We start from the raw sequence: 13,861 nt of genomic DNA, 5'->3' as shown, positions 1-13,861 counted from the left end.
AGCTTTCAGTGTTTGTTGAATATCGACTGTTCCTCCAATTTAAGCTGCAGAATAGGAGTTCGACTGTACATCAAGAAGTGGTTCTGCAAACAGATGTTGATCAATATAATAAAAATGCACGGTTGTAAGCCACCAAAAATTTTGAGCTAACTCTAAATTTTCACGTATATACTTCTTTATAATCCACGTGCATCCACGTGCATCCACGTACAAGCTGAAAATTTGGATAGAGGGAGGGGGGACTCAGGGGACGTTGCCATGTCGCGTAAACTTATATATCTCTCTCTCTCTATCGCTCCTCACTCATAGATTCGATGCACTCGAGAGCCAGAAAATATATATAAAAAATAAAAAAAATTTACATCTCCCATCGACTCTTTCTCTCTCTGTGTCTGTCTGACTCTATCACTGCCGCCCTTACCACCATCCTAGAAACTTCTTCAATATGCCCATGTGCGAGAAATGCAAAAAAACCCACGACCGACGGACTTACTACACATGTCCGAAAAGGTATTTCATGTCACCATGTCGTTCGCTCATTTCGCACCGCAACAACCACAGTGAATGCTTAGTCTGAGGTATGATGAATGATATCGATGGTGGTTCGATGAGTTTGACGAGTTACACAAGGTTGATTTGAGGGATTTTGAAGACTACTTTACACATCTAATAAATTTAATCAATTTGCAGTACCTTTTCTTTGATGTTAAGGTCTCGATGGCAATACCCTTTCTTGATGCAAAATTTCGAGCAACGCAATTCTTGCTTCGCCCAAAAATAAATCTCCTCCCACATCCACCACTGCCAAATGCCCTCCATCCTTAAACGTTCACTGCTTGACCCTTATCACTCAAAGCCATTCCCTCTGCTCCTCCCTCAACTACTGCATCCCTCTTACATTGACTACCGAGAACATGGATATAACGTGCAATCAAGCGTATGTGAAGTGTGTCTTTGTTACTTTTTACATTGATATTGGTCCCTATGCTGACTCGACACGAATTGATCGAATCTATAGTCCTGCTGCTGAACCTGTCTGAGCAGCTCGAACATGCATATGTGGCCAAACTGGCCACTCCAGAATCACCTTCAGGGATTGCCCTGAGAATCCCAAGAACGCGCTCGAAAGGCAGATTCTATTTGTTTTTATTTTATTTTATTTTTTTATAGGATGGGCTTACGGACAATCTGAACTAACCGCTGATGTACCTCTCACCAGGCGTGCTACGCTCATCTCCGCCTATGCAACCCAGTGCGCCCGTGAAAGATAACAGGGGCATGAGCATGTTGATCGCCTTCTGGACGAACCAGAGCATGCGGATCTGGCACCTACCCCTGCTGCAGGACCTCTCCAAGCGCCTCGGATATGTAAATGTGGTCATCTTGCCCACTCCAAAACTAACTTCGGGAACTGCCCTGGGGATCCCAGTGGTACGCCCGAAAGGCTTTTTTTTTTTTTATGGGGTGGACTTGCAGAACAATCTGAACTATGTAACCGCTGATGTACTTCTCACCAGGCGTGCTGGGCTAATTCTCGCGAAAGACAGCAAGGGCGTGAGCGTGCTAATCACCATCTGGAGGAACTAGAGTATGCGGGCCTGGCACCTGCCCCTGCTGCGGGATCTCTCCAAGCGTCTCGGACATGCAGATGCGGCCAAGCTAGCTACTCCAAAATCATCTTCAAGGACTGCCCTAAGAATCTCAGTAACCCGCTCGAAAGGCAAGTTCTTTTTTTTTTTTTTTTTTTTATGAGATGAGCTTATACCTCTCACCAGGCACGCTGACATAATTACCGCTTACAATCGCCGGAATAGCGCAAATGATTTAGATGCGTTGCTCCTTGCACGGTGGCCTCTCACTGAGGATTTGGTAACAGGCGTCGAAGTCCCACGACCTTACTCCATCTTTTCGCCATGGCTCTGCACCTATGTAGTCCATCCAATCCTCCCGAACTATGAGAAGCATTCGCTGATAACCTATCTCAGGACTTTCTTTCTGTGCGTTGCTGGAGATCGCCCTAATGAGAAGAGGATGTCAAGAGCACTGCATTGTTCCACGTCAACGAGATTTTGAAGGGAATTGGGATCAGTCTGGCGGTCTATGAAGAGATGCCTCGAGACTTTCACAACCTCATCAATCGCCAACCCAACAGTGACGAACTTGGACAACATGCAGAGCTCGGCACTGGGGCACTTGCGGCTAAGGCGGCTCATGACTTGGATTTCTGCAAAGACGATCAAAAAGCACCGTACGCTGCAACCACGGCATCGCTGGATAACAAGGACGAGGGTGCGGCAAAGGTGCTCTTTATTGATGGGCCAGGAGGAACGGGCAAGTCATTTTTGTACAGCACTTTGATTGCCCATATCCGAGGAAGACGCGAGAAGGACGTGATCGTAGTTGCGTCTGTGATGGTTTATGTACCTGAGTGTGAGTCAAGGAGACAAAAGAGCGTTTTTGTTTATTATGCTCCCGGTAGAGGTTTTTATAGCCTCGACCTGGGTCTTGGAGCACTAGATAGCTTAATAGTCTCATGAATAAAAAAAGTAGTAGCCTAAATGAGAAGGTTCACTCCCAGTACGATCCCAATTTGGGGTCTGGACGGAACAGCGTCATCTGGAATTGCTGCTCGGGTCTTGATAGAAAGTCGTACAGTCCACTCGACTTTCAAAATCCCGCTCCAGATCATGGAAAGCTCAATGTGCAACAATCCTCCAGGTATGCCTCCTCACGAGTTGCTGTTGAAGGTGGGCCAGCCTATCATTCTTCTTCGAAACATGGATGGGAAATCCGGCCTCTGCAACGATATGCGTCTGATTGTTCGAGCACTCCGTCAGAGATACATCTGTACCGAGATTCTTAACGGTGACTTCAGGAGACGAACAGTGCTTATTCCACGCATACCTCTTACGACCCTGGACGACGGATCTACGCCAATCAAGTTCACTAGGCGCCAGTTTCCTGTCAAACTTGCGTTTGCCTTGACCATTAACAAGGCACAAGGACAAACGCTTGACCGCGTTGGTGTGTATCTTCCTCAGCACGTCTCTGGTGCTGGGTAATTGTATGTCGGGTTCTCGCGTTGCAAACACCGAGACAACCTCAAGGTTCTGGTCGAAAATGGTGCCATAGATGGACAGGAGGGCGTTTAGACGCGAAATATTGTCTGCAGGAATCTGTTGAACGTGCAATAAAGCTACTTTATTTTTTACCTCGGACCCGTGGCGTGTGCCACGGGCAGTTCTACTAGTGTACAATAACATTCTCAATACCGTGAACTCTATCTTACATCAAAAAATGGTTTCACAAACTGGCTATTAACCACTTGAGCTGGTCGTTGAATATCTTCAGCGCCATCCATGCCCCCGATATTCCAACGGTAGGCCATTTTCAAGTTGCTGAACTGAACGTTCTTGAAACAACGCGACTTTTGGAACTTGCCGATGACCCATAGCGGCACCTTGTCGGATTTATCACCATTCGAGCAGTCATCGCTGCCTAAACACCTTGATGCCTGCTTGGCATAGACTGGTCAGCCTTACCCTGCATTCATGAGTGCAATCGGGGCAACAGCTCTTCAAGGGCTTGCATGTTCACAGATCCGCTCTCTCCGACTGTACGATATTATTGCCATGGCGCTTCTTGAACGATGTTAACCAGCCTTCAGAAAACTCGAATTTCGCTTCCTCGCCGTAGAGAGTCTTGAGAAAACCCTTTCCTTTAGCTTGGATCAGGTGCCCATTCATCTGGACCTGGCCCTGATAAAGCCATCCCTTTTTTTTGTATCGCTTGGTGTCCTTCTTGCATCGATCGATGTTCTGGATTAGTTCTGTAGACCGCTTCAGTGTCTGAATATTACTGACCTGGCTTCCTTGATACTATGTTTCTTCTCGATCCATGAACTAAGCTGATCAATACTCATGCTCGAATCCTCCTTCCTTTTACGGCAAAGACCGATGCGCTGCTCGTCGGTCATCATGGCATGTGGGGATTCTTTGGAAGTCATGATGGCTTGCAGTTCCTGGATTTGCACTGTACATGCACAAATGAATGCACAGTATTTTATTAATGTAATGGATTGAGAACAAGACTGTTGTCAGTGCAGTAAACGGGATATCGAAACTTGAAAGCCTCCCATTCTGTAAAAAGGAAGACTCTCTATAAAGGAAACAGCCGAGCTAGGTCCAGGAGGGGAATTCTTTTACATATACATAGAGAGTTGAGTGCACATCCACTTCAACAATAACGGTCCTTTGTGTCGGAGTGGGAGGAGGATTAGCGCATTTTCCTTTTTTGTAACAATTGTCCACGCCCTCCTATCCAATAGAAGTTTTTTATTTCACACAATCAATCCCAACATCCATCCCATCCACCCTATCCACCACCACCACCACCACCATGACCGACTCGACCACCGATCCCCTCTCCAATACACTTGCACCCAGCACAGCTGCAACCCTCACCATCCGCGTGATCAAGTCCTTCGAATACCGCACCACCAAAAACCTCATTCTCCACAACATCGATCTCACAGCCACCACAGTCGCCCAGCTCCGTGAACTGATCATCGAGAGTATGTTCATCTTTGCCGCAACCGACTCCCCTCTCTCACTCCTCTACTTCCTTATCTCTTTTCGTTTGCTTTACACGGCCATGAACGAGTCCCTTAAGCACGCCTTGTTTCCTGTCAAAAAAAAATCAGCAAGAACAAAAGAGCGCTGTGGCTGTGGGGGGAGAGGAGCCAGGGGATAGGACCACCTACTAGTGCGCGCACTAGTCCATTTTCTTTTTAACTTGTATCACTGACCTTAAAAAAAACCATCTTCCATCTCTATAGAGGTCAAAACCGCCCCCGGATGGAAGCCCTACCAGAACGTCGTCTTTGGTAAGCCATTGGGCCGTTCTATCCAACTGAACCAAAAAAAAAAAAAAAAAAAAAAACGGGGAAAACCAGGCCAGATATCTCACACACACAATATGAATCTTTGCCCCATCGAAAATAGATACCCTCAAGCTGTACACGAAGGCCCATGGCGCCAAGACGATGAACTTGATCATCAACATGGACCATGACGAGGACTGGATCCTGAGCAAGGATAACGAGCTCCTGATCGACCACGGCATTGGTAATAAAAAACAACAACAAAGAACATCATGTATAATTTTTTACCTCAAACTTGTATCCTTTCGATTAACATTCGATTGTTGTTGTTTTTTTTTCTTTCGTCTTCTTTTGCTGCTCGTCATAGAAAACGAAACGGAGATCTCAATCTTCAACAGAGAGCTGTACGAGGCCTATAAACAGCATCCCGATATCAAGTGGTAGTCGGACTTGTCGGCCACGAATCCAAACACTAGAGCGCGTTGACCACCAACCAGGACTAACCATAGTGGCTTTCACAAAAGACTCCTCCTCCTCCTCCCCCCCCACAATTGTTCATATTCCCCAAAGCAAATAAATATAAAAACCCGTATTCTTCTTTTGATCATCCAATCGTTATTTTATTGTTGCGGAGCAAAAATTTATGAAAGCTCTTTATTCGCATGCTAAATGTACAAGGTGTATGCTACAATGATTGTAAAGAATGGGTCGCGTCTATTTGCTTCCGCACCAGCAAGTCGAAACAAGTCGTCTAGTCCGGCCTAGCCATCTAATCCTCCTCCTCCTCCTCCTCGGACTCGGACTCGGAGGGCTCAACAATGTTGTTCTCGTCCTCGCTGCTGTCCATATCGTCCATCACCAACTGAGAGTTCCCTCCCCTTTCCTCGAACTCATCCTCGTCCTCTTCGTCGTCCTCCTCATCGCCGCCACGTCGATCAAACATCCTCCCCAAGCGGGTTCTCTCCAAAGTCGTCAATACACCTCCGGAGAATTCGTCGACCAGTTCCTTCTTCTTGATGTCAGAGTCCGATAACACGTTCGAGTCATCTTCAGAGTCCGATACAACGGCGCCAGAAATCGCATCTCCTCCGAAATACTGACGCTTGGTATCGTGCTCTTCATCGCTGTCACCGCCCTCACTCAGACGCCGTCGCTTCACACCCTGATCACGGTCGTTGTCCGTATAATCGCTGTCAAAGTCCTCGCTCAGATGACGCTGATTCACACTCAGATCATGATCACTGTCGGTATCGTCTCCATCTCCGTCATCGTCCTTGCTCAGGTGTTGCCGTTTTATGCCCTGATTACGATTACTGTCCATATCATCGTCACTCCCATCGTCTTCCTCGGCATGTTGCACATCCTCTTCATCCGTGCTCGCGAGGACCACAGATGCCTCCGAGACAGTCCCTTCGTCGGCCTCCATTTCCTCGCCTTCGTACGAGTCATATCCAGAAAGATTGCTCTCGTCATCGTCGTCGTCATCATCGCTATCCATGTCATCATCCTCTGGCAAAATCTCGTTGTTAATCTTGGTGGCAAAATCTGCGATCAGCTCCTGGATAATCATCCCCAGCGCTAAATGCGAAGTCAAGTCCATCGCCTCAAACATGTCTGGGCTGGGGTTGACATGGGTGTAGTAGTAAGAGGCATAATGGTGGATGGCTTGAAGGAACGGCGTGGTCGGGAGGTCTACCAATACAAACACACGTGCTTTTGTTAGCATTCAGAATTACCATTCTGTAAGGAAAAAAAAAAAAAAAAAAAAAAAAAAAAGCCGCCTCGATGGCCCCTACTTACCACAGACAGAAGGCTCGATAATTTCGTCCGGACCCGGAATCCACGGCCGAAAGGTATTGGCCATCCTCTTCTTGTACTCTGGGACCCTGTGGCTGTTCCAAATTTCCTTATCCTCGTCAAAGTCTTCTGCGAATTTGGAAAACTCCTCCATTATAGAAGACGACGGACCTTTGTAACGTCTCAAGACGAAATTGCTGGGCCGGACCATTCCTTTGACCTTTTTACCGCCAATCGGCAGCTCCACAACCTTCTCCTCCTTGGGTTCTTCGGCTTCAGGCGACTTTTCTTTCCCCTCTACCGTCAGATCGAACGTTTCGACGTGCCAGTTGCTGATGCTGGCATTTTGCGACTGGTGGGATTTGAGGTATACCACCTCTCTCCGGCTGCCGATGTCCTTGCGTTGGATCTTATTGCGAATGGCATACTCCATCCGCCTCTCCTGTCTCGGCTGGTTCAATGTCAGTAGCATCTTGTACTGCCGATTCTTTTTTGTTTGTTGTGGGGTGAGGTATTTGGGCTGGGTATTATTCTTTCGGCGCCCCCTCCGTTTTATCCTGTCGGCCTTGGTCAAGGACAACTCACTCGAGTCAATCAAAATCCGCTCCATCCACGTCAACTTGCGAGAAGGACGTGCAATTGTACGACGTGCCTTCGCCCCCAAGCCTTCTCCAGAAGCCGCCTTCGGTCCCTCTTCAGACGCTGCCTTTGGTCCTTCTTCAGGCGCCGCCTTCTCCTCTTCTTGGTCCTCCTCCTCCTCCTCCTCTTGGTCCTCCTCTTCTGGTTGCTTCCTCTCCACTTGCGCCTCCACCGTCCACTGCTCCTCATTCGCTCGCTCCAACTTAAACCACCCTCGCTTCATATCCCGCCTCCGGTGCTTGCTAACCTTCTCATAAAGCGTCCGCGTCACATAAAATTCATTCTCGGGTTCCTTCTGCCTATATTCTATCTTTGTCAAAACGTCGACACCCGCCGCGGGATTCCTGTCGATGATCGGCATCCCTGTATATCCAATCTTCCATCCAACATCCTGTGTCTCGTCCTTGGACACCGTCAATCTCCTGATTTGTTTCGCAAACCATTTCGGTGTCTGTCTGATGTACCTCAGCCAGACGTTCGGTCCAGAATCTACATACTTCAGAATCCGATACATGTGCGCCGGCACCAGGGGCATACCATCGACAGGGTAAGAGCAAGTAAGTGATGAGTGGTAGCAATAGTTGCATTTGGGTCGGTGTCCTGAACAGTCCTTGTTTTGGAAGAGACAGTTCGTGCACGCTTGCGAATACCGAACAGTCGGCTCAGGCGAGTCCGCATATCCACTCCCATCAAGCTCCTCCTGCCGTGCCGCGATATCATCCTGCTCTCGCTCCCTTTTCTTCTCTTCGACCCACTCTGGCAGCTCCTTGTGAGTCACTCTCCTGTCCGATGGCGCCTCATGTAGGTCTCTCTCGTCGTATTTCCATTTGGGCATGCGTTGAACAGCTCCCCGGATCGGCGCGACCCTGTGATAATATGTCTTCCGCAACACAAGATCCTCGAGCTCCTTCTTGATCTTTTCTCGATGCAGCGTCGCATACGACGTCTCGACCACTGGAGGCTGTGGCATGGGGACACAAGTTTCCTCGGTCCGAGATGCGATGTAGTCGTAGAAGCCCCCGCGTTCGAGATCCTGCATGATCACTTCCTGATAATCTTCTTCCGTGTATTGTGGACCATCCTCCGGAAGAGGTGTTGGAGTGCAAATACCGCGAAACTTCACACCGGGATTTTTAGATTTTTTACGACCTCTAGTTGGACGAAGAGGAGGAGGGGGAGAAGACGGAGCGGGAGTGAGAGCTTCAGCTGTGATTTGGGAAGCTTGCTCCTGCTGCTGTGGCTGCTCCAATGGCTTTTTCCGCTGCCTCCGCTGCCGCTGTGGACCCTGCTCATCCTTTTCGTGCTCTTGCTGTCCCTTCTCCTTGTGTTCCTCAGAGGTATTCTCCTGCTTGTCCTCCTCCTGTTCACCCTCATGCCACCCGTCGTCGGAAGGCATGGTGCAGTACAGTAGACGAATGAGGGGGATGAGGAGCTCGAAAGAATGTGTATCCTGGAGCGAGAAGGATGGGGCAAGCGAGCGAGCGAGCGAATGAGTGAGAGAGAATGAGAGAGCTTCTGGTGAAGTGAAGGCATGTGAAAAAAGGAAAAAAAAGCTAAAGAGTGTGTGGCGTGGCGTCTATTTATTTCGATTCAAAGTTTTACACACTCCATCCAAACCCCAATTATCGCCCAATAGGATTGCATGAATTAAGGATACACACAAAATTGGTGGCAAAACACCTTCACGCTTTTATCTTTTTTGACCTGTAGAAAAGCATACAGTCCTCTCTCATTTTCGATACTTTTTTTCGTCGAAAGTGAGATCGCTAAAGATTCCAGCGATTCTATTGGCTGGAGGGGCATTTTCAGTCAATCAGAGTACTCTATATCTAGGCTCGTAGCACTCTGCCCTCCATCATCCCCATCCCCATCCTCATCCTCATCCTCGCCAGCGTTCCCAGCATCACTAGCATCGCCAGTACCAGTGCTCCATAATCCCTCTCACCACGTTCTACCCATGCTTCCTAAGATTGCAGACGCGCTGGACCGACCTAAGTCGAGCGAGGACGCTTCATTGTCGGACGCAGGTCGCGGTAGTTGGACACTTGCTAGCAAAAAGCGGATCATGGACAATTGGGATATCTTTCACAGAGGCTATCAGGACCTGCTTGGCAATCCTGTACCAGAATTATCACCATCAATGAAAGATTTTGAGACGGCTAACAAGCTGCCACCTAAAACGATCACCCGACTCATAAAAATGAGGCCTTTTATCAACAAAATGCCTACCGGCTCTTTGGATACAAGGTGCTACACCAAAGCCCACATCCGCGAGTTTTATCCAGTCGAGACGATTCTTCACCAGGAGATCCAACGTCTCCGTAAAATGAACGTGCCGGTAGATCAATGGCTGTTACAGTTGCTTGCAGGAGAGGTATACGACCTGCTTGTGGAAAGAAATGGACCACTCACGTTTGAAAAGCCTAGATTCTCGTCCGGTTGGGTAGCCAGTTTCAAGGCCACCTGGGGACTGTCGTTTCATAAGCTGATGGGCGAGGCAGGGTCGGTTGATTGGGATGCGATAGCGGGGCAAGTGGAGGGTCTCAAGTCAATTCTTGCGACCTATGATCTGAATGACATCTACAACGCCGACGAGACTGGCCTTTACCTGCAGACCACCTCAAGTTGGACGCTCGATGTCGAGATGAAGGCCGGAGCAGCCATTCCAGCATCGCGCGTCTCCATTCTCTTCTGCACCAATGCCACAGGAAGCGACAAGCGAAAGCCTTTTATTCTCAGTAAGTATCCTGTCAGAAGTTGATATTCGGAACGAGGAGAGACATGGTTTATTTTTATTTTTATTTTTATTTTTTTATGCTGGATGCCATGTTGATCATATTTGGATCCATTTAGGCGAAAACCTTGCTTCTGGCTTCAGGAAAGATGAAACGCTGCAGCGCTTGGTGGATGTCATGCCATGGGATACTGCAAAGCAACCACGCAAGTCCAAGGCAGCTAAAGCAGCGGCAGTCGCCCAGCAACAGCATCATGACGCTAGTGGACAAGATGGCGCACCTGGCAATACACAACACCAGCAACAGGAGGCCACTTCACAGCATACCCAGGCGCAGAAGCGGCAGACTAACAAGCGAGCAGATTACATGACCAAGTATACCTTTACCCACTGGCTGCGCCAGTTCCAGCAGGACATCGTCGCGGAGGACCCTGATCGGCGCGTGGTCCTGCTCATCGACAATGCATCATGCCATGCAGTGGTAGAACGGTGCAGTGTCGATTTTCCGAACATCAAACTGCTGCTTCTGCCGCCGAACTCGACATCAGTAACACAGCCCCTGGACGCAGGAATCATTGCTGTTTTCAAGAGGCGGTATCGTAATCTCATCCTAAAGTTACGTGTCTTCAAATCCTCCCAGCCAGTGCCAGACCCCAATGCGCCTCCTAAAGCGGCCAGCAAGGGAAAAAAAAACACGAGGAGGGCCAAGGCAGTCGACAAGGCCATGAAGTCGAAGAAGGATGGGTCTTTTAGGGTGTCCAACCTCGAAGGATGGCACATGATAGCTGCTGCCTGGAACGAGGTGGAAGGCAAGTCCATCCGGAGCTGCTTCAGACACGTCCCCATTTTCGGCGAGGCCCAAAAACAGCAACTTTCAACGCACACTTGTTTAGAAGAGGAGGTGGTTGCGGCGCTCAAGGAGACCCAGCAAAACATTCTCCATCGGTTCAGGGTGCAGGGTTACCACGACTCAGTGAGTGGCAGAGACCAAGGTCAGAGCGGCTCGTCAACAACGCCAGTCCTAGATATTTTAATGGACGCCGCGGAACAAAACGCCCTCGTCCCAGAAGATGGCTCTTCGTCAGCAATATCAAGAGGTGTTTCAATCATGGGTGCTCTTGAGAGCCATGAGAAGCTGCTGGCTTCAACCGCGAAACTTTTGGATGGCTCGCCTTACATATGCGAAGTCATTGATCAACTACAGGAGGACCCCGATTTCATGTCCTTCTTCTTGTCACTACAGACGGGTTCGGAGCTTTTGGATGGCGACTGGCTAGAGAGCACAAGTGATGGCGAAGGCGCGGAAGACGACGATTTCGTGGTGGTGCCCAATCCATTCTTGGTGGTAACCAACGACAGAGGGTCTCCTCTGAAGCCCAAACATATCAACAAGCCTTTACACAGCCGCGTCTATATGAGCCGAGTCGAGCAATTGGCTTCCTCAGAGTACTCTGACACTGACCAGTCGGGACCACAAACAACTTCGACTGAGGAGGAAGGATCTATCGACGAGCATTGGGAGAGTGAAGAGGAGGAGGTCACAGGGGACAAAGCTGTTGGCGAGAATATCGTCAATCTATTGAGTGCCGCTGCAGTTTTGATGACCTCAAAGAAGCACAGGCGATACAGGAAACAAGTGGAGCTGCTTGCAGATACTCTCATGAGCAAACGCATGGATGACGCCTCAAAGAGCTACCGTACGTCCTTCGCCGAAGACTACAGATCCAAGATGGAGGCATTCAACAAGAAGAAGGCAGCTCTGCGCGTCGAGCAAGCGCGGGTCAACAAACGTTTTCCGCCAGCAAGCAAGACCGTCAAGCCAGCACACACCAGAGTAGTCATGCCACGATGATATTTATTGATATCCCTTTGCATAAAAAAAATACATATATTGAAATCAGTACGCCTAGGAGCGGTGGCGATGAGGATGAGGATGAGGATGAAGATGAGGATGGGGATGATGGAGGGCAGAGTGCTACGAGCCTAGATATAGAGTACTCTGATTGACTGAAAATGCCCCTCCAGCCAATAGAATCGCTGGAATCTTTAGCGATCTCACTTTCGACGAAAAAAAGTATCGAAAATGAGAGAGGACTGTAGTAATATTATAGACAGAGTAAAGAAAATTTTCACTGAAAACACTTTTTTATTTTTTATTTATTGAACTAAAAAGTTTTTTTTTTTTTACATTTCCATGGATAAAAACTGCAAATGGCTCATATCATATCACCATGACATATTCGTTGGTTCCTTCACTGCTGACCAGAGGAAACCAGGAATCCAACAACTGCCTCAACCTCTCCTCCAAAATCGCGCACAACCGTTCTCAGCTCCTCATTGTCCGTGAACCCCATTCTCACTAATGTCTGGATCTGCTCCTGGAACTCATTCGGATCCGCCGCTGGGCTCAATTCCGTAGTCGTCGCTACAGGACCGGAGGGCCAGATACCTGCAAGGCTTCCGCCTCCAACGGGTCCACTCCTCAAAGATGATGCCGGTTCCGCGGAAGCATGTCGAGTCCGGTCCACCAACTCCTCTAGTCTCGCTTCCCGACGCTGCTGTTCCTGAACTCTCCTCTGCTCTTCCTGAGTTCTCCGTTGCTCGTTCTGCGTCCTCTTCTGTTCTTCCTGGGCTCTCTTCTGTTCCTCCTCTGCCTGGCGCTGCTCCATCATCGCCTCGCGCTGTTGTGTAATGGCCTGACGTTTGTTCTCAAGCATCTCCTTCCGTGTCTGCAGCATTGCATGGCGCTGTTCGTGAAACGTCTGCCGGCGCTTCAACTTCTCCTCACCAAGCGTCTCATTGTCGGACTTGTTCCGTTCCTCTCCTCCGGACTTGGAACCAGAGTGTCGACGACGGTGATGATGGTCGTGGTGGCCGTGTCGGTGATGGCGTGCGTCGCCATTGCCTCCTTGATGGTGCGGGTAGAAGAGATGATGCGCTCCACCGCGTCCACCGGCGCGTCCTCGGAAGGGTCCAAATCCTCCAGGTCCTCCAAAGAACTCACCCCGTCCACCTGAAGGTCCACCAGATCTAGACGCAGCAGAAGGTCCAGCAGTTCCATCGGCCATCTCCTCATCCGAAGCAGTGTACAGAGGAGTGGGCTCGGGGTTCTCGCCACCGTCCTGGTTTCCTTTCCAGACCCATCCAAAGTTGGGTCGATTAGGTGAAGATCCTACAGCCCTGGTGTCGTCCTCAGGGAGCTGAGTCCAGATCCAGCCATCTCCGACTTCGGCCATCTGCGGCTGCTGGGGAAAGGAACCGGGCATGGGTGCAGAGGACGAGGATGCCTCGCCCTGCTGGTCGACGGCGCTTGAGGGATCAGCCGCCTTTCCCTTATTCTTAACAGAATGGGAAGAGTCCTTCGCAGCCTCAGTGTCGCATGGTCTAGGACGCCCGCCTTTGAAACTAAAAGTATAATCCTTGCATCCCGGAGTGCTGCTGTTGAACGGAAATCCTTTCGAAAATGGCGAGGGTCTTGAGTTGAGGATTGTCATGTAAGCATCATCGGAGAATCCATAAAGATCATCAGGTACACAAGGCGGCGCGGGGGCCATGGGAGCCAAAGGAGCCATAGGGGGCATAGGTGGCATGGGTGGCATAGGAGGGACCATCTGAGAGAAGAAACTGCCAAGGCTCCATCCATGATGTGCGCCGCGACCTCCACGACCGCCTCGGCCGCCGTGCTCACCATGGTGGTGGGCATGATGATGGCCATGATGATGGCCATGATGGTGACGAGGGGAAAAGGCAAAATGATCGCCTGAGAAAGGATCCCCGTGATGGTTGCCGAAGGGGCCCATATGCTCGCC

General features: G+C 49.5%; 3 protein-coding genes across 3 annotated transcripts in view; 1 reads left to right on the top strand and 2 right to left on the bottom strand.

Annotated features, from left to right (window-relative positions):
- Window positions 1-4,398: 4,398 nt before the first annotated feature.
- On the top strand, window positions 4,399-5,326 carry BC939DRAFT_498815 (uncharacterized protein; the record flags this gene model as incomplete). The annotated part of the gene is made up of 4 exons (XM_051559866.1): window positions 4,399-4,573; window positions 4,838-4,885; window positions 5,004-5,126; window positions 5,250-5,326. 4 exons carry the CDS (start codon window positions 4,399-4,401, stop codon window positions 5,324-5,326), a joined length of 423 nt encoding a protein of 140 aa, XP_051416847.1.
- Window positions 5,327-5,507: 181 nt separating this feature from the next.
- Window positions 5,508-8,881, bottom strand: BC939DRAFT_489157 (uncharacterized protein). Its single transcript, XM_051559409.1, has 2 exons — window positions 6,683-8,881; window positions 5,508-6,574 (listed from the first exon to the last, which is right to left on the bottom strand). The coding sequence occupies exons 1-2, from the start codon at window positions 8,712-8,714 to the stop codon at window positions 5,652-5,654; spliced, it is 2,955 nt and encodes a 984-aa protein (XP_051416846.1). The 5' UTR covers window positions 8,715-8,881; the 3' UTR covers window positions 5,508-5,651.
- A 3,297-nt stretch (window positions 8,882-12,178) lies between these two features.
- BC939DRAFT_436791 (uncharacterized protein) overlaps window positions 12,179-13,861 on the bottom strand; it is a 3,702-nt gene continuing 2,019 nt past the window's right edge. The window contains exon 3 of the mRNA XM_051553622.1: window positions 12,179-13,861. This exon is cut by the window's right edge and continues 1,290 nt beyond it. Within this exon, the coding sequence (XP_051416845.1) occupies window positions 12,305-13,861 (1,557 nt within the window). The 3' untranslated portion in view covers window positions 12,179-12,304.

The sequence above is a fragment of the Gamsiella multidivaricata genome, assembly GCF_025024155.1.
Source record: "Gamsiella multidivaricata strain RSA 2152 chromosome Unknown BC939scaffold_4, whole genome shotgun sequence".
Classification (NCBI taxonomy): domain Eukaryota; kingdom Fungi; phylum Mortierellomycota; class Mortierellomycetes; order Mortierellales; family Mortierellaceae; genus Gamsiella; species Gamsiella multidivaricata.
Note: the sequence above shows the minus strand (reverse complement) of the source record. Positions and strands in the feature narration are given on the sequence as shown.

Excerpts from the sequence above, each read along its gene's own strand:
- BC939DRAFT_489157 (XM_051559409.1), bottom strand. The coding sequence starts at position 8,714 with ATGCCTTCCGACGACGGGTGGCATGAGGGTGAACAGGAGGAGGACAAG. Across the intron at positions 6,575-6,682 it reads TATCGAGCCTTCTGTCTGTG|ACCTCCCGACCACGCCGTTC; the intron begins GTAAGTAGGGGC and ends TTGTATTGGTAG.